At 52.4% G+C, this 18,895-nt stretch overlaps 1 protein-coding gene across 1 annotated transcript in view; it reads left to right on the top strand.

Annotated features, from left to right (window-relative positions):
- HECTD4 (HECT domain E3 ubiquitin protein ligase 4) overlaps positions 1 to 14,659 on the top strand; it is a 232,540-nt gene extending 217,881 nt beyond the window's left edge. The window contains exons 66-75 of the mRNA XM_017540172.1: positions 2,772 to 2,962; positions 4,280 to 4,426; positions 5,091 to 5,210; positions 5,907 to 6,062; positions 7,604 to 7,707; positions 7,986 to 8,207; positions 10,640 to 10,806; positions 11,166 to 11,361; positions 11,594 to 11,816; positions 12,308 to 14,659. Of these exons, the coding sequence (XP_017395661.1) occupies positions 2,772 to 2,962; positions 4,280 to 4,426; positions 5,091 to 5,210; positions 5,907 to 6,062; positions 7,604 to 7,707; positions 7,986 to 8,207; positions 10,640 to 10,806; positions 11,166 to 11,361; positions 11,594 to 11,816; positions 12,308 to 12,444 (1,663 nt within the window). The 3' untranslated portion in view covers positions 12,445 to 14,659. The remainder of the gene's footprint in view (positions 1 to 2,771; positions 2,963 to 4,279; positions 4,427 to 5,090; positions 5,211 to 5,906; positions 6,063 to 7,603; positions 7,708 to 7,985; positions 8,208 to 10,639; positions 10,807 to 11,165; positions 11,362 to 11,593; positions 11,817 to 12,307) is intronic.
- Positions 14,660 to 18,895: the final 4,236 nt, after the last annotated feature.

Below are 18,895 nucleotides of genomic sequence, written 5' to 3'. Positions count from 1 at the left end.
AAAAAAAAAAAAAAAAGAAAAGAAAATGGGTACCAAAACATACTCTTAAAAAATCCATTTTCAGAATTGAGAAATGCTCTTCTGCTTGGTGCCAGCATTTTATACCATCGTTGAAGGCTCAGGGTCAGTCCATGAATGGATCTTGCACTATGGTGGCAGGGACAAGTTTTCTGAATTTGTTTTAGAAATCGGGAACTGGGATGACTTTGGGGTTTTGTTGAAAAGTAGAATCACCTTTTGTTGAAAAGTAGAAGCTGCATTCTAAGTGGAAAGGGGACAAATTGGGCTGCAAATTAATTCTGAAGTGATGCATTTGTAGTCTCTAGAAGGGCACACTCAGGCTGAGTGCAGTGGCTCACACCTGTAATCCCAGCACTATGGGAGGCCAAAGTGGGTGGATCGCTTGAGTCCAGGAGTTCAAGACCAGCCTGGGCAGCATGGCAAAACCTTGTCTCTGTTAAAAATATAAAAATTAGCCAGGCATGGTGACATGCACCTGTAATCCCAGCTACTTAGAGGGCTGAGAAGGGAAGATCACTTGAGCCTGGGAGGCCAAGGCTGCAGTCTGCCGAGATCATGCCACTGCACTCCAGCCTGGGTGACAGAGTGAGACCCTGTCTCAAAAAACAAAAAAATACCCAATAAGGCTGGGTGCAATGGCTCACGTCTGTAATCCCAGCACTTTGGGAGGCCGAGGTGGGCAGATCACAAGGTCAAGAGATTGAGACCATCCTAGCCAACATGGTGAAACCCCCTCTCTACGAAAAATACAAAAATTAGCCAGGTGTGGTGGCACGCACCTGTGGTCCCAGCTACTCGGGAGGCTGAGGCAGAAGAATCGCTTGAACCCAGGAGGCGGAGGTTGCAGTGAGCCGAGATTGCGCCACTGCACTCCAGCCTGGCGACAGAGCAAGACTCCGTCTAAAAAAATAAAAAATAAAAAAAAAAATAAAAGGCCACATTCACAGGGGCCTTCTGAGGTGGTGGTGATGGCCTGACACATGCTGCCTCACCATGGACTTTTCTAAAGGAAGCCAAAGGCTTCTGCTTGGATCATTCAATCTAGAGAGCCACAGGGGACCCCCTTCTGAAAGAGGCTTAGATCTGTCTTTGAGCACTCCTTGGATGGGACAGAGTTGGCCTATAGGAAGGAAACACCTGATGCTGCCCCCAGCCCCCAGGGTAATGTTCTCAATATGACAGTGGCCACAGGCTCTGAGGGTGTCACAGGCTCTGAAATTAGTGGCTCTGCCAGGCATCTGCCCACTTGCCTGCCTTTCTTGGGTTAATAGCCCAATATTTGTGGAATAAGGACATGCACCCTCTCTGAAAACCTCACAGTGTGTACAGACCAGAAGGCCACGTCCGGTATTCTGTGCCCACAGCATCACTGTGCGATGCGTCAGTGAGTATCTCACCCAGCGTTTTTCTGGAAGTCGATTTTTCAGTCCCGCTGATGTGGGATCAGACAGGACACACTGCTCTGCAACCTTTTTCTCTTTTGAGACAGGGTCTGACTCTGTCATCCAGGCTGATGCGCAGTGGCACAGTCACAGCTCACTGCAGCCTCAGCCTCCTGGGTTTAGGTCATTCTCTCACCTCAGCTCCCCCGGTAGCTGGGACCACAGGCACACTACACTGTGCCCAGCAAATTTTTGTGGCTGGCTGGTTGGTTGGTTTTTTTGTTTTTTTGTAAAAATGGAGTTTTACTGCTGCTCAGGCTGGTCTCAAATTCTTAGCCTCAAGGGATCTGCCCGCCTCAGCCTCCCAAAGTGCTGGGATTACAGGCATGAGCCACCTTGGCTGGCCTGCAATCTGCTTTTTAAAAATTTGTCCACATCCTCCCATATTAGTCAACTTGATCATTTTCATGGCTTCTAGCATCGCATTGTTAGGTGCAGTGTAATTAATTCAGCTAATCCCCTATTGATGGACAGCTGGGTTGTGTCTGACACTGCTGCAGTAACACACCCCTGCAGCAGTTCCCTCAGAAGCATATGTTGGCCCGTCTGCTCTAAGAGCTCCACAGGTGAATTCTGGAATGGGCTTGCTGGGAAAAGACAAATGACATCAGTGACACCAGCAGCTGACAATTCTTGTGGATTTGGAACGTGCTGGGCACCATGCTGTGTGCTTCACAGGCATCCTCTCATTGAATTCTTGTGCCTGGCCAGGCGCAGTGGCTCATGCCTGTAACGCTAGCACTTGGGGAGCTGAGGCAGAAGGGTGGCTTGAGCCCAGGATTTCAAGAACAGCCTGAGCAACACAACAAGACCCCATCTCTACAAAATTTTAAAAATTAGGCGAGCGTAGTGGCTCTCACTGGTAGTCCCAGCTACTGGGGAAGCTGAGGCGGGAGGATCACTTGAGTCCAGGAGTTCAAGGCTGCAGTGAGCTCTGATTGCCCCACTGCACTCCAGCCCGGGCAACAGAGCAAGATTTTGTCTCTAAGGGCAAAAAAGCAAGTCTTGTGACACACTGCAGGTGATGCTATTGTGAACTGCCCATGTACAGTAGTGAAGCATGGGTGGGTGCCTGGCGCCACCTCCCAGAAGTGTGTACCATTCCCACTCCCGCCAGCATGCTTGGCTTGCTTCTTTTGAAAGCACTTTCCCCATGAGGAGCTGTCCGGGCACCAAGAAACAACCTGGAAGCCGAGGCCATCTTCTGAATGTACTGCAGGAGCTGAGGACAGGGCTCTGTGAGAGAAATCTAACAGTCCCGCGTGCGCCCCACCTCACCTTGCCCTTCTCCCCGGTCCCCACCCCCAGGTGCGCCTGCATCGACGTCCGACATGCACAGAAGGCCTCTAGAAAGTGGACCCTGGAGATGGATGTGGCGCTTGTGCAGTACATCAACCAGCTATGCCGCCACCTTGCCATCACACCCGCACGGCTCCATCCCCATGAGGTGTACCTGGACCCCGCGGATGCTGCTGATCCCAGAGTGGCGTGTCTCCTGAGTATGTGGCCCTGTGCCTGTGCCCTCCCTGCTGCCTGCTGCCAGCATGCCCCATGACGGGGTGTTTAGAAGGGCTAGATTCATTTAGATGTCCATCAAACAAACACTTATGAACACCTGCTACACGCCAGGTGTGCAAGGAAGAGGGGGCTGATGAAGCAGGGAGAGAGAGGCAGGGAGCCAGGACTGTGGCCTAATTAGTCTGGGGCCTTTTTTAATGCCCATGACAACAAAGCCAGGTAGCAGATAAGGAAATGCACAGGCTTGGGGGGAATGCCCAGGTCCCTGCCTGAAGGCCCCACTGGGGACAGGCTGCCATGGGGCATGGGAAGTGTTTATAGTCTGATAACTTGTGGTAGAGATGTTAGCCTTCATAACAGGGAACACCATGTTTTTATTAAAAACTAGGATTGCGGCCGGGGCGGTGGCTCAAGCCTGTAATCCCAGCACTTTGGGAGGCCGAGGCGAGTGGATCACGAGGTCAAGAGATCGAGACCATCCTGGTCAACATGGTGAAACCCCGTCTCTACTAAAAATACAAAAATTCAGCTGGGCATGGTGGCGCATGCCTGTAATCCCAGCTACTCAGGAGGCTGAGGCAGGAGAATTGCCTGAACCCAGGAGGCGGAGGTTGCGGTGAGCCGAGATCGCGCCATTGCACTCCAGCCTGGGTAACAATAGCGAAACTCCGTCTCAAAAAAAAAAAAAAAACTAGGATTGCACACAAAAAATAAACTGTTAGTTCCCAGATGTCCCCCACTGACAACGTGTTGGCAGGCAGCTCAGTACACTCGTACCAGGCCCTTGCTCTCTCCTGGGTGCCAAGGAGGTAAAGGTGGGTGAGAGAGAGTGAAGAGTGAAGGGTTGAAGGGCAGCATGCCAGTGGCAGTTTTCCTGGTTTTGAGGTGATGTCGTCATTGGGGACACTGGGTGAAATGTACACAGGACTCTTTGTGCCATTTTTGCAACCGCCTATATCATTATTTCAAAAAATAATGACACAGGCATTTGCAAAAATGACATAAAGAACGATACCATGCACAGCCCTGGCATGGCCCTGAAGGTAGACGAGGGAGCCCTGGACTCCTTAAGAGCCAGCACCTCCAACTGGCCAGCCAGGGCCTCGCCCTTTGTGTCTGCTTGGCATAGGCACAGGCACCTCAGGGGCTGCTCACTCACTGACAGCATCCCCAGGGTCCCAAGTAAAAAATCCACCAATCCCCGTCCCAGTGATCGGGACCCCCTGTGTTGCCTATGAGTCAGGCATCTCAGCCGATCTGGGCCGAGATCTCAGCCTGACTGCTGCCATGCCCTGCAGATGTGCCCATTGAGAGCCTGCGCCTGCGCTTTGCCCTGCTGCAGTCCCTCAACACCACGCTGGAGACCTTCTTCCTGCCCCTGGTGGAGCTGCGCCAGACACCCATGTACACCCACAGCATCGCCGCCCTCCTGAAGGAGGCCAAAGGTCAGTGCCTACGCCTGCCCTGGCCCTGCAGGAAGAGAGAGGTGACCTGCAACATGCCAGGGCCAGAATCCATGGGCAGGATCCTTGGGCAGCTCCCCAGGAGACGCTTCCCTCCAGTCTTTCATCTAGCAGGCAGGGCTCCTCTCGAGCAATAGGTCCACCCAAGGGAAGTTACTTCAATTATAAAAGTAGCATATGCTCTGAAAAATCACATTATTTTAAGGTTTTTAAATTAATTCAAAATATATGAAGGTCTGTTCACTATCTGGCCTCCAAATCCCTACATGCCAGAGGTGACATTGTTAACAGATGAGTATCTATCCTTCCAGACTTTTCTCTTCACGTACAAATAGATGCATGTGCACACACACAGCTTGTTGTCTTTTTTTAAAATTAAAAGTAGGTATCATTTTCCACATTCTGTTTAGCAACTCTAGCTTGTCGTATTGTTTCTAGAAATCGGGTGTCTCCTGGGAATGACAAAGGATAAATGCACCTAGCCGCTGGGTGGAGGCTGACACACCGCCCTCCACCATCAGGACCCTGCTGCGCTGCCACCAGGGACCCTGAGAGTGCTACAGCTAGGGACTGAAGAGAGTTCTAGGGGGACTGGGAGGGAAGGGACGCAGCCCCACCCAGTTCTCTCCCACGTTCCTCTCCTTAGGGCTGATCTTCTACGACACAAAGGTGACAGTGATGAATCGAGTGCTGAACGCCACTGTGCAGCGGACAGCGGACCATGCAGCGCCTGAGATCACCTTGGACCCGCTGGAAATTGTGGGAGGTGGGGTTGGCTGCAGAGACCAAAAAAATGCAAAATAGCAGTGCCTAAACACACTAGCAGATTTCTGGAACCCAAAAGAAGCTTCTAGAAGAAGGGGGTTCAGGGCTGGTGCTGTGGTTCTTCCTGTTGTTCTGCTGGAGCATCCCGGTGTGTGGCTTCCTGCTGGAAGGTCCCCTCAGGAGCTCATTCCAGGCAGCAGGGGAAGGGGCATAGCAGAAGGAGCTTGGCTTCCTGGGGCCCACCAGCTGCACAGGGTCAGGTAGGGCAAGCTTTGCTCTGATCAGCCATGTGCCTGCCAAAAATGAGGAAAAGGGCATTGTGGGGAGGCTCCCTAGTATCTCTGTCACAGCATATAGACAGACAGAAGGGAAACATGCAGAAGAAATGAGAGAGGAGTTGGGCGGCAGGTGGGGGGCAGCGAGGACCTCCCTGAGAGGCAGATGGAAGCCTCTAGAAGATCAGAAGGGGCCAAGCACTGGGAGCCCAGGGGAGTGGGTCCAGCAGAGGGAGCCACGAGTGCTAAGACACAAAAGGCTCTAAGGTGTTCTAAGGACAGAGAAGGTACCGGAGACTGAGCGAGGGAGTGGAGCTCCCAGGACAGGCACAGTGCTGCTAGGCCCGGAAGGAGCCTAGCACAGGGGAAGGGCAGAGGGCAGCCACGGAGGGGTGCTTTGATCAACTCATCTCACTTTTCAGGGGAAATCAGAGCTTCTGAAAACTCCTACTTCTGCCAGGCTGCCCGGCAGCTGGCCTCGGTGCCATCGTCTCAGCTCTGCGTCAAACTGGCCAGCGGCGGTGACCCCACATATGCCTTTAACATCCGCTTCACTGGGGAGGAGGTCCACGGCACCAGTAAGTGGCGGCCTGCTGGGCTCCCCGCTGGAGGAGGTGTGTTTAGTGTCCATCCTTACTCCCCGCTGCCCAAGACCCCAGTTTCCAAGAGTAAAAGCCATGTCCTCAGCACCTGCTCTGCAGAAGCCAGGTCTAAACCCAGAGTGGCCTCATGCCCGCGTCCTCCAGACCAGCCCCGTGTGGGAGCCTCAGCCAGTCCCTCCTGGGCTTGGGGATGGCGCTTCTGCTCGGGGCACCCTCCGTGCTGATTGGCAGGGTGTTGGGGAGCCCTTGGTTAAGATGGCACCTGGTGTCATCGCAATCTGCAGGGATGAGGACTGGCAGCTGAGCGTGTGCTCCCTCATGACCCTCTCCGGCTTCACCCCAGACATTCAGGACATGTTTCCACTGCGGATGGAGCAGAAACCCTGTTTCTCCGCAGCTGGTACACTGCAGGAAAGGCTATCTGGGCAGGAGGGAGCTCCCACCCAGCTCCTTCTCCTCTTTCCTCTGATCTACCCCACGGGAACGCAGCTGCCTCCCACACGGGGGACCTGGCATCCTATGGGCAGGCCTCCCAGGCCTCTCTTAGAACAGCTCTGGTTCACTGAAAGCCCAGGCTCACGCTCAACACCTCATCCTCCCCACAGCAGCAAACCTGCCCACAGCACCAGCCCTGACCCATCCTACACATAGGGAGACTGGGACTCCATAAAGCCAAGTCACTTCCCAAGGTCAGGCGGCCAACTGGGGTTCCAGAGTCCAGCCAGCCCCCTGGCCTTCCAGGAGTCGGTGGTCAGGACTCGCCTGCTTCTCCTTGAAGCAGAGGTGAGGGCCAGGCCTGCCATCTGCCCCTGCACTGGGCCCCCACACTGGGTTTTCACATGGTTCTGACCAAGCAGGGTATGGGCACAGGGTATGGGCACAGCTGTGCTCAGAGCTCCCTGACCTTAGTGTACCGATAGAACACACAGGGAAGGGCAGGGGAGAAGATTTGCAAGGAAACCGAAGGCTCGTCTTGAATGGCGGCAGGAGAGGAATTGAGCAGTTACCACTGCCCTTTGCATGTTCACACATTTGTCCATTCCTTATGCATTCGTTGGACAAACATGAGCCTGGGCAGTGGGGGAGGCAGTGCTGAGTGAAACAGGTGGCCCTGCCCTCACCCTGGCCTAGGGGGACAGACATGGACCAAACAAGGCCACAACTCAGGCAGGCTTGCAGCTGTGAGAGGTAGCCTGCGTGAGGACCTGCAGTGACCTCACTGAATCCTCAAATGGCCTGTGGGATAGGTACAGTCACTCTCCCATTTGACAAATGGGAGACTGAGCCTCTGGGACATCTTTCCCTCCATGGTATCCCTGGGTGGCCCTGCTAGTGAGTGAAGAGCAGGATTGGACTGAGGCCTCCCAGGCCTGGGACAGCTTCTTCCCACCCACCACAGCAGCACACAGGCTGTGGAAGGAGTGGCTGGCTGCTCCGGCCAGCAGGTGAGAGGGAGGGAATGGTGCCGCCTCCCCCTGAGACACCCGTGGTGCCCATGTGTCTCGTCTGTCCTGCAGGCGGCTCTTTCCGGCACTTCCTGTGGCAGGTGTGTAAGGAGCTGCAGAGCTCCTCACTGTCGCTGCTGCTGCTATGCCCCAGCTCAGCTGTCAATAAGAACAAGGTAGGCGAAGCCCGGGCGGAGGCCCCATGCCCCTGAGCTCAGGTCCCAGCACAGTGGCTGAGGGTGGCAGGGTGGTGTGTGTCTCATCACAGCTAAACATTTTCAGAAACCCTCCCAGTCTGTGGGGACAGGTTCATGCCACACTGGCTGGGCAAGCTCTGGGAGCTTGCAATGACTTCTCTCCTGCCTGCCACAGGGTGTGTTGGCCTGAAACGCATGTTTCCCGGTGGGCACAGAGGCCCACGCCCAGGTCACCTCATGTTCACCTCTACTTCCAGGGCAAGTATATCCTGACCCCAAGCCCCATCACCTATGGGGAGGAGCAGCTGCTGCACTTCCTGGGGCAGCTGCTGGGGATTGCGATTCGGGCAGACGTCCCGCTGCCCCTGGACCTCCTGCCTTCCTTCTGGAAGACGCTGGTGGGTGAGCCTCTGGACCCTGAACAAGACCTGCAGGAAGCAGACATCCTCACCTACAATTACGTCAAGAAGTTTGAGAGTGTGAGTGCAAGGCACAATTCTCCTGGGGGGCCTCCCCATCACCTCGCTTAGGCCTCCATGCAGACCTGAGCTCCCTGCTAAGGCTGGGTTGGGATTCCCCCAGAGGACCTTAGCGGTGTGAGCCATCTGCCGGGAAGATGTGTCTCATGAAGGACAGAGGCCTCTGGCCTCTCTCCCTGCTGGCAGCAGAGACTGGAGGTGACATGACCAGCCCTGCTGGCCCTCCCACATTGGTGCCCGTCGCCTGGCCATGGGCAGGGGCTCCTGGATCTGAGTGAACAGGCCCTGGGGGAATGGCAGTAGTGTGCAGGTTAAGAGTTCTTTCAGAGCCTCAGAGTGCAGGAGTCAGCCCTAGGACCATCTGGGTTCAACCAAGTGGGAGGCATCAGGGTGGAGCCCTTCCTGCCTGTCCAGGGCACGCTTAGGCCATGCACAGATGTTGAGAGCGTGGTGCTGTCTGCCCATCACCCCCCTAGAGGGGGATAGGGTCCACAGTCCCTCTGTTCACTCAGCAGCCATCACTGAGGCCCTGTCATGGGCCAGCCAGGCTCTGGACTCTTGTCCTGTCCTCAGGGAGTGTCCAGGCTTGTCTCCTGTGTGATGGAGGGCAGAGGGCTTTATTCCATCATCACAAGGCCAGGAGGAAAATGAGGCTAATAAGGGAAGTGACTTGCCCCGGCCCTCAGAGCTAGCAGGGAGCAGAGCCACCGGGAGCCCAGGGCTGCCTGCTCTGACTCCCAGGCTCTCCAGCACCACGCACCATGCACTCCATTCTGGCTGAGTATGGAGAGCGACCTCCCACCCAGTGCCCCTCAAGGCCACAAGAGTGGACATCGTGCTTGAGGCCTGGCAAAGGCAGCTCTCTCCTGGGCCTCTGGTGAAGGAGGTGCCAGCTGCTTCTGCCTTTGCCGGCAGAATACTCCATTGCCGACTGAGGTACTGCCTGTTCAGGTCTCTGCCATTGTCCCTTGCATCACTCAGGGCAGCCAATGCAAGACAATAGCAGAGCCAGAGTCCTGGATGCCAGTGGCTTCTCAATAGAAACAGGGATGATGATGCATTATCTAAAGGGTGGAAGAACACCCACAGTGGACTAGGGGTTTATGCGTCTCCTGCACTCCTCCAAGGAGTCCTCCTGGGGCTCTGGGGGACAGTGCAGGCTGGGGCAGCAGGGGATGTGAGGCAGGGTCCCAGTGGACAGGCCAGCTGAGGTTTCTGGCTACAGGAATGGCCGGGGCCCCAGAGGGTGTGGGGTGCAGAACCACATGGTATAGGGGTTGTGTACCAGGAAGAAAATGCTCTCGACTTCTGTCGGTGGAGTGTCTGCGGCGGAGAGGTAGGGAAGTTGCTACAAAGGAGATTCCAGGCTTAGACCCAAATGCCCACCTGTCACTGTCCCCGAGCTGCAGACTCCTTTGGGTCCAACCCTGTCATCTCCCCGGTAGCCCCACAAGCACAGTGCGAATCAGTTTCCCCTAGACCCTGATCCCGGTTGCCAGATGAGGAGAGGGAGTACCCTGTACATCTCCACAGACAGGACAAAGAGGGCTGTCTGGTGGCAAAGGACAAAAATCCCAACTCCAATCAGCTTTAGAAAAAATTATTTAAAATTATTTGCTCTTAAAAACCATGATGGGTTTGACTTCGGGCAGGGCCAAATCCAGGTGTCATCTGGTATTGGTCTTCAAACCAATATTGGTGTCCAAACAGTATATCATCTGTTATTGGTCTCAGGCCTCTGATCCAGATTGCTTAAAAAAAAAAAAAAAGAAAAAAAGAAAAAAAAAGAAAAAGTCCAGGCATGAAGGCTCACACCTGTAACTCCAACGCTTTGGGAGGCCGAGATGGGCAGATAATCTGAGGTCAGGAGTTCAAGACCAGCCTGGCCAGCATGGTGAAACCCCATCCCTACTACAAAATATAAAATGTAGCTGGTGTGGTACACACTTGTAGTCCCAGCTGCTCGGGAGGCTGAGGCAGGAGAATCGCTTGAACCCAAGAGGTGGAGTGAGCAAAGATCATGCCACTGCACTCTAGTCTGGGCAACAAGAGTGAAACTCCATCCAAAAAAAAAAAAAACAAAGCATAATTAGTCTCAGGCAGTCCTTCCAAGCACGTGGGCAGAGGTGGCCTCCTGCAGTAAAGGGTTTCCCATCATACAGTCGGTCCATGCCAGTGAAAGAGGACCACTGCCTCCAAACAGTCATGGGAAAAGGCCTGGAATTTGGGTCTCATTAGCACGGTCTAGGTCACACACCCCGGCCCTGAACTAATGGCAGGTTCTGATTGGCCAAACCTGTGTCACGTGCCCATCCACACAACCAAGGGTAGACCCCACCAGCTGCGCCTCGGGTTTGCCCAGCCACCTCTGGAGATCAGGGTTCCACCTCCCAGCATCTCATAATGAGCCTCTCTCTGCCTCCACCCTCCAGATCAATGACGAGACTGAGCTGGAGGCCCTGTGCGCCGAGATTGCCTCCCAGCACCTGGCCACCGAGAGCCCTGACAGTCCCAACAAGCCCTGCTGCAGGTTCACCTACCTGACCATGACGGGCGAGGAGGTGGAGCTGTGCAGCCGGGGCCGGCACATCCTTGTGGCGTGAGTGTGTGCGCATGGCGGGAGCTGGCCCAGCCAGCCAGCCAGGGTGTGACAGCAGCATCTGTTCCTGGGCAATGGCACAAGGACCTAGGTCAGGTGACAGGTGGATTTCACCAGAGGAGGGAGATGAGGCAGGATGGTGGGTGCCAAGGAAGAGGGTCCTCAGCAAAAGGAGCTTACTAAGAAAACAGCAACTCTGAGGTGGCGACACCAGAGGCAGGAGAGGACTGGGACGACCAGGGGAGCTGGGCCTAGGCCTCTCCTGAGGGAATCCGGGACCTCTGGCTGAGTGGGTGTGGTCCCCCAGACCCAGCCTCTTTGGCAGCATTCTCCCTCACCTGTGCCCCTCACCCGGGCAGGTGGGAGAATAAGGACATCTACGCGTCAGCCATCCGGAGCCTGCGGCTTCGGGAGCTGCAGAACGCAGAGTGCGTGACAGCTGTGCGGGCTGGCCTGGGCTCCATCATCCCCCTGCAGCTGCTAACCACGCTCAGCCCGCTGGAGATGGAGCTGCGCACCTGCGGCCTCCCCTACATCAACCTGGAGTTCCTCAAGGTAGGTGCCCCAGGCCTGCCTCCCTGGTACCCTCAGCTCCTGCAGCAGACATCAGCAGTGGCTGGTCTCAGCTCTGTCCTTGCCACAGACCTGTATCATCATCTCCCTGTGCTCACAGCTCACACGCTGCACTCTGCCCCAGGATTGGCCCCAGCCTACAGACCCCAGGGCTGGGGAGGCACTGGGTAGGTGGGGCTCTGGGGCTCCTGACACCTGGACCTCTCCTCCCCAGGCCCACACCATGTACCAGGTGGGGCTGATGGAGACAGACCAACACATCGAGTTCTTCTGGGGGGCCCTGGAGATGTTCACTCAGGAGGAGCTGTGCAAGTTCATCAAGTTCGCCTGCAACCAGGAGCGCATCCCGTTCACCTGCCCCTGCAAAGATGGGGGCCCCGACACCGCCCACGTGCCTCCATACCCCATGAAGATCGCCCCCCCAGATGGCACAGCAGGTACTGCCCTCCCCTGGCTATATCCCAAGTGGGGACACACTGGCCCTACTCTGTTTGGAACTGGGGCTGCCAGGCCCCACGTGAAGGGAGAACAGTGAACAGGAGCCCCACGTGCCAAAACCCAGCCCTCAGCGAGGATTTGGGTCGGGCAGGACCCAGCCATCCAGGCCTGCAGTTAGGTACCTTCTCATATGCTTCAAATCTTTCAACTTTTAAATGCAGAAAGATGGTGAAAAAAAAACAACGCCAATAATTTGCTGGGCAGACATACCCATCAGCAGTTTGGCACATGCGCCGTCCAGCAGCTGTCTCCCCTTTTCCCCTCCAAGAACTTCTCCCAGGTTCCCAGGCCCTCATCCCCCTCCTGCTGGGCCCCAGGATTGGCTTGAAGCTACCCAAGGAGGCAAACCTGTAAGTGGGGCCAGCCCAGCCTCCCTGGGAGCCTCCCAGCCGTGGGCCCAGCCCTCTGACCTTGGCTTGGTTTCTTGTAGGTTCCCCAGACTCTCGCTACATCCGTGTGGAGACCTGCATGTTCATGATCAAGCTTCCCCAGTACTCCTCTCTGGAAATCATGCTGGAGAAACTTCGTTGTGCCATTCACTACCGCGAAGACCCCCTCAGTGGCTGACGGGAGGGAGCTCCAGAGTTAGGCTGTCACTGAGACACCCGCTCTGCTGGCTTGGGAAGCCCGCCACTGCAGCCCGTCCCTCCAGGGCCCTGCGTGAGGAGGTGGCAACATTTTGCTTTTCCGAACTTTCGTCCACATTCCAGGGCCTCCTGGAAGACTTAACCTTTTGTCTTTGTACGTTTTGTGATGGGTTGGTTCTTTTGCTGCCTGTTTGTGGTCTATTTGTAGGATAGTTTAGTTCCCTGACAGTTTGTGTCTAATTTGATCTTCCTGGACATTGTCCCGCGTGGCCACCAGATTCTGATGCCATAAGGCCCCAGCTGGTTCCTCATCACAGAACCACCCGGCAGGAAGCCAGGGGTGCAATGGCCTCAGCCACACAGAGCATCCGTGCTTTTAGCAGAACATCTCCACAGATAAGCCTGTGGCCAGCCCTGCCCCCCGGCCTCGAGCTGGAGTTACTCCCGAGGCAGCCCCGGCAGGCCTCCATCCACCTAGAGGTGGCTGGGCCAGTTGCCCAAACACGTCAGACACACAGGGAGCTTTATGTGTTCATCTTACTGCTTTAGAACTTGCTCCCGATCTTGGTTTTTCTGAGGAAAAGCCCACAGTGGTTCTCCCATGCCCCTCCCACACACGCCCCCTATCTGCCGTCTGTCTCTTCCGGGCCCTGCCTGGTCTGATAGTTTTCATCTGAGGCCTCCTCGGGAACAGGAGACGCAAGGGTTCATCCCAACCTTAGTTCACAGAACCTGGCTGGGTGCATTCCAGCTGCAGGGGGTGAGAAGACACCCAGAGGTGGGGGACAGTGCTCAGGTGGGGGCCTCCTCCAAGACTCTGGTTGAAGAGGAAAACACATGATTCAAGCCTACCCCACAAAAAAGGAGCACAAACCACTCAGAAATGGCCCTTCCTTCCTGCAGTGACTCGGGAACAAGGGAAAGGGCCGCATCTCCGTTTTCAAAAGTGTGGCCTGAGGTGCTCTGCTCAATTCGGGGTCTGCTTTAGTGACCCAGACACTCAAGTCCAGATGGAGACTCCAGTGGGGTCCTTCCGTCCCTCTGGCCAGCCCTGGCCAGCACCCCCATCACCCCATGTGTATGTGTGTGCCAGGGCTGAGCTGCCCCCAGGCTCACCCACTGCCCCAGTGCATCTGTGCCCCCAATAGGTCTTTGTCCAATGGTACTCTGTTCATGAGCAGCACAGGCCATCTTGTTGGACACTGTCACTTTGGACCTTGCCAGCTCTCACAGAATCGCATCGTTGTATTTATTGTATAATATTGTGAATATTGGAAGTTCTGAATGAGTGCTGTCTAGAAGGTTTTGGAGTGTGGATGCTGGTCCAAGAAAGATGTGCCCTGGCCTGCTGGAAAGATTGTGAGTTCTAGAGATAGAGCCGTTAGCATCCATTTCCTCCTTGTAACTAACTCTTAGGAAATGCATCAAGGACCATTATAGAAAGGATCCCCTGACCTAAGGACGAGATAGACCTAGGGTTAATCGTGACAGCTGCATCAGTTATATTTGATGTAAGTCACCTCTGGAGGTGAGCACCCGCAAGCAGTCCCCCTGCTTTGAAAGAAGATGGTCAGCCCGCTGCTCCCCCCAGCGGCCACAGCTCCCTTGAGTGTGGAGGTCACATCCAGGATGTATTCCTGACAACAAGGATCCTCTTACTTTCATTTCTGCTTACATGAAAGAGCCTTTGGATTTATTAGAAGTGGTTTTTTCCTCCCTGTACCTTTAAATTCTTGGTTCCCTCCAGTCCTCATCCCTTGAATGGACTTGTCAGCTACCTCCCCAGGAGGGGTTCAGAAGCTTCTGTTGGCCATCACTTGAGTAGATGACAGCTGTGAGGTATCTGCTGCTAACATGGCTGCTTCTCCGAGAGCACATTGAGGTCCAGACAGATCCAAACCTTGGCCCTAAAATATGTGTGCTGTAAAGTTACTTGATGTATATTTATTATAATTATTTATGGTTGCATTTAACAAACTTTTCATTCAATCTGATGCTATTTACACCATGCTGTGTAAAAGAAGCTCACTAAAGGAAAAAGTCACACCAATAAATAACCTTCATCTAATTTTGATTTACCTTAAGAGTTGTGTGATCATCTACTCTTGCTGAGCAAGTTTAAAGGCTGGCATGCTTGGATGGCTCTGATATTTAAGTGCTGCCAAGTGGCTAGGCATTAAAGTGTTTCTAATTATTATGGTCTCTTGGCATTTGACGTGATTCTTACTATGTAAGGCTTTTAAACTACCCTTCCCCCCCAACCTGACTCCTGAGTCTGTGCATTCCACGTAGAAATTACGAAGACAGGAGACGCCAAGGTCAAAGCTAAACCTAACCCCACATGCCCTGCCCACTTTTTGTCCTGGCAGCTGGTCTATGCGCTTGGGCCTGGTGTGGCCATTTTCCTCAAGTAGATCGTTACCCTGGCAGTCTGGGCCCCTATTAGACACATCTCCTTTGGGAGCAGGCAGGGGATGTAGACCCACCTTGTGCAGATGGGAAATACAGTAAAGAGGTGAGGACTTGCTTAGTCCTGCTGTCCATGATCAACACTCAGCTCTTTGCACAGCTGCCTCCCCCACCAGGGAGCTCAGGTTGGCTATACTCTGGATAATCTCAGTTCTCTGTGACCTGCTTGTCCCTTCCTGTTCCATGGTAGTTCTCACCCAGAGCCACTTTATTCTCATTCTCTCAGCTCCACCTTTCTTGTACTTCATAAACGCTAACTTTGGAAGAGTGGCTGGCAAGATGGTGGGATAGGAATACCTCCAATCTGCAGCTCCCAGCGAGATCAATGCAGAAGGTGGGTGATTTCTGCATTTCCAACTGAGGTACCTGGCTTATCACTGGGACTGGTTAGACAATGGGTGCAGCCCACGGAAGGTGAGCTGAAGCAGGGTGGGGCGTCACCTTACCCGGGAAGCGCAAGGGGATGGGGAACTCCTTCCCCTAGCCAAGGGAAGCCACAAGGGAGTATGCTGGGAGGAATGGTGCACTCCAGCCCAGATACTATGCTTTTCCCTTGGTCTTCGCAACATGCACACCAGGAGACTCCCTTGGGTGCCTACGCTACCAGGGCCCTGGGTTTCCAGCAATAAACTGGGTGACCATTTGGGCAGACTATCGAGCTAGCTGCAGGAGTTTTTTTTCATACCCCAGTGGTGCCTGGAACACCAGTGAGACAGAACTGTTCACTCCCCTGGAAAGGGTGTTGAAGCCAGGGAACCAAGTGGTCTAGCTCAGCAAATCCCACCCCCATGGAGCCCAGCAAGCTAGGATCCACTGGCTTGAAATTCTCACTGCCAGCACAGCAGTCTGAAATTGACCGGGGGATGCTTGAGCTTGGTGAGGGGAGGAGTGTCTGCCATTACTGAGGCTTGAGTAGGCAATTTTCCCCTCACGGTGTAAACAAAGCTACAGGGAAGTCTGAACTGGGCGAAAGCCACTGCAGCTCAGTAAAGCTGCTGTAGCTAGATTCCTCCTGTCCGGAGAGGACATCTCTGAAAGAAAGGCAGCAGCCCCAGTCGGGGGCTTACAGATAAAACTCTCATCTTCCTGGGACAGAGCACCTGGGGGAAGGGGCAGCTGTGGGCACAGCTTCAGCAGACTTAAAATATTCCTGCCTGCTGGCTCTGAAGAGAGCAGCAAATCTCCCAGCACAACGCTTGAGCTCTGCTAAGGGACAGACTGCCTCCTCAAGCAGGTCCCTGACCCCATGCCAGGTCAACAAACACCTAATACAGAAGAGTTCCAGCTGGGATCTGGTGGATGCTCTTCTGAGACGAAGCTTCCAGAGGAAGGAACAGGCAGCAATCTTTGCTGTTCTGCAGACTCCACTAGTGATACCTAGACAAACAGGGTCTGGAGTGGAGCTCCAGCAAACTCCAGCAGAGGGGCCTGTTAGAAGGAAAACTAACAGAAAGGAATACCATCAACATCAACAAAAAGCACATCCACACAGAAACCCCATCCAAAGGTCACCAACATCAAAGACCAAAGGCAGATAAATCCACGAAGATGAGGAAAAACCAGCATAAAAAGGCTGAAAATTCTAAAGACCGGAACACCTCTTCTCCTCCAAAGGATCACAACGCCTCGCCAGCAAGGGAACAAAACTGGATGGAGAATAAGTTTGATTACTCGACAGAAGTAGGCTTCAGAAGGTGGGTAATAACGGACTCCACCAAGCTAAAGGAGCATGTTCTAAACCAATGCAAGGAAGCTAAAAACCTTGAAAAAACGTTAGAGGAATTGCTATCTAGAATAACCAGTTTAGAGAAGAACATAAATGACCTGATGGAGCTGAAAAACACAGCACAAGAACTTCATGAAGCATACAAAAGTATCAATAGCCGAATTGATCAAGCAGAATAAAAGATATCAGAGATTGAAGATCAACTTAATAAAGTGTGAAGACAAGATTAGAGAAAAAAAGAATGAAAAGGAACAAACAAAGCCTCCAAGAAATATGGAACTATGTGAAAAGACCAAACCTATATTTGATTGGTGTACCTGAAAGTGACGGGGAGAACAGAAGCAAGTTGGAAAACACTCTTCAGTATATTACCCAGGAGAACTTCCCCAACCTAGCAAGACAGGCCAACATTCAAATTCAGAAAATCTAGAGAGCACCACAAGGATACTTCTCGAGAAGAGCAACCCTAAGACACAATGAGCAGATTCACCAAAGTTGAAATGAAGGAAAAAAATGTTAAGGGCAGTAGGAGAGGTCAGGTTACCCACAAAGGGAAGCCCATCAGACTAACAGCAGATATCTCTGCAGAAAACCCTACAAGCCAGAAGACAGTGGCAGCCAATATTCGATATTCTTAAAAGAATTTTCAACCCAGAATTCCATATCCAGCCAAACTAAGCTTCATAAGCAAAGGAGAAATAAAATCCTTTACAGACAAGCAAATGCTGAGAGATTCTGTCACCACCAGGTCTACCTTACAAGAGCTCCTAAAGGAAGCACTAAATATGGAAAGGAACAACCAGTACCAGCCACTGCAAAAACATAACCAAATTGTAAAGACCAGTGACACTATAAAGAAACTGCATCAACTAATGGGCAAATTAACCAGCTACCATTATAAGGACAGGATCAAATTCACACATAACAATATTAACCTTAAATGTAAACAGGCTAAATGCCTCAATTAAAAGACACAGACTGGCAAATTGGATAGAGTCAAGACCTATTGGTGTGCTGTATTCAGAAGACCCATCTCACGTGCAAAGACATTCATAAACTCAAAGGGTTAGAGGAATATTTACCAAGCAAATGTAAAGCAAAAAAAAAAAAAAAAGCAGGAGTTGCAATCCTAGTCTCTGATAGAACAGACTTTAAACCAACAAAGATCAAAAAAGACAAAGACGGGCATTACATAATGGTAAAGGGATCAATGCAACGAGAAGAGCTAACTAACTCTCCTAAATATATATGCACCCAATACAGGAGCACCCAGATTCATAAAGCAAGTTCTCAGAGAACTACAAAGAGACTTTGACAGAAAATTAACAAGGATATTCAGGACTTGAACTCAGCTCTGGACCAAGTAGACCTAATTGACATCTATAAAACTCTCTACCCCAGATCAACAGACTATACATTCTTCTCGGCACCACATCACACTTATTCTAAAACTGACCACATAATTGGAAGTAAAACACTCTTCAGCAAATGCAAAAGAACAGAAATCATAACAGTCTCTCAGACCACAGTGCAATCAAATTAGAACTCAGGATTAAGAAACTCACTGAAAACCTTACAACTACATGGAAACTGAAAATCCTGCTCCTGAATGACTACTGGATAAATAATTAAGGCACAAATAAGTTATCTGAAACAAGTAAGAATTAAGATACAACATACCAGAATCTCTGGGACACACCTAAAGCAGCGTTTAGAGAGAAATTTATAGTACTAAATGCCCACAGGAGAAAGCCGAAAGATCTAAAATCAACACCTAATAACATCACTATGAAAAGAACTAGAGAAGCAAGAGCAAACAAATTCAAAAGCTAGCAGAAAACAAGAAACAACTTCCACAATTGCTACAAAGATCAGAGCAGAACTGAAGGAGACATGAAAAACTCTTCAAAAAAATCAGTGAATCCAGGAGCCTGTTTTTTTTGAAAAGATTAACAAAATAGACTGCTAGCCAGACTAATAAAAAAGAAGAGAGAGAAGAATCAAATAGACACAATAAAAAATGATAAAGGGGGCTAGGCGCAGTGGCTTGCGCCTGTAATCCCAACACTTTGGGAGGCTGAAGCAGGTGGATCACGAGGTCAGGAGTTCAAGACCAGCCTGGCCAACATGGTGAAACCCTGTCTCTACTAAAAATACAAAAATTAGCTGGGCATGGTGACACATGGCTGTAATCCCAGCTACTTGGGAGGCTGAGGCAGGAGAACTGCTTGAACTG

This window comes from Cebus imitator, unplaced genomic scaffold (assembly GCF_001604975.1).
Source record: "Cebus imitator isolate Cc_AM_T3 unplaced genomic scaffold, Cebus_imitator-1.0 Scaffold8, whole genome shotgun sequence".
Lineage (NCBI taxonomy): Eukaryota > Metazoa > Chordata > Mammalia > Primates > Cebidae > Cebus > Cebus imitator.
The sequence above is the reverse complement of the archived record's forward strand: the minus strand, read 5'-3'. Positions and strand labels throughout refer to the sequence as shown.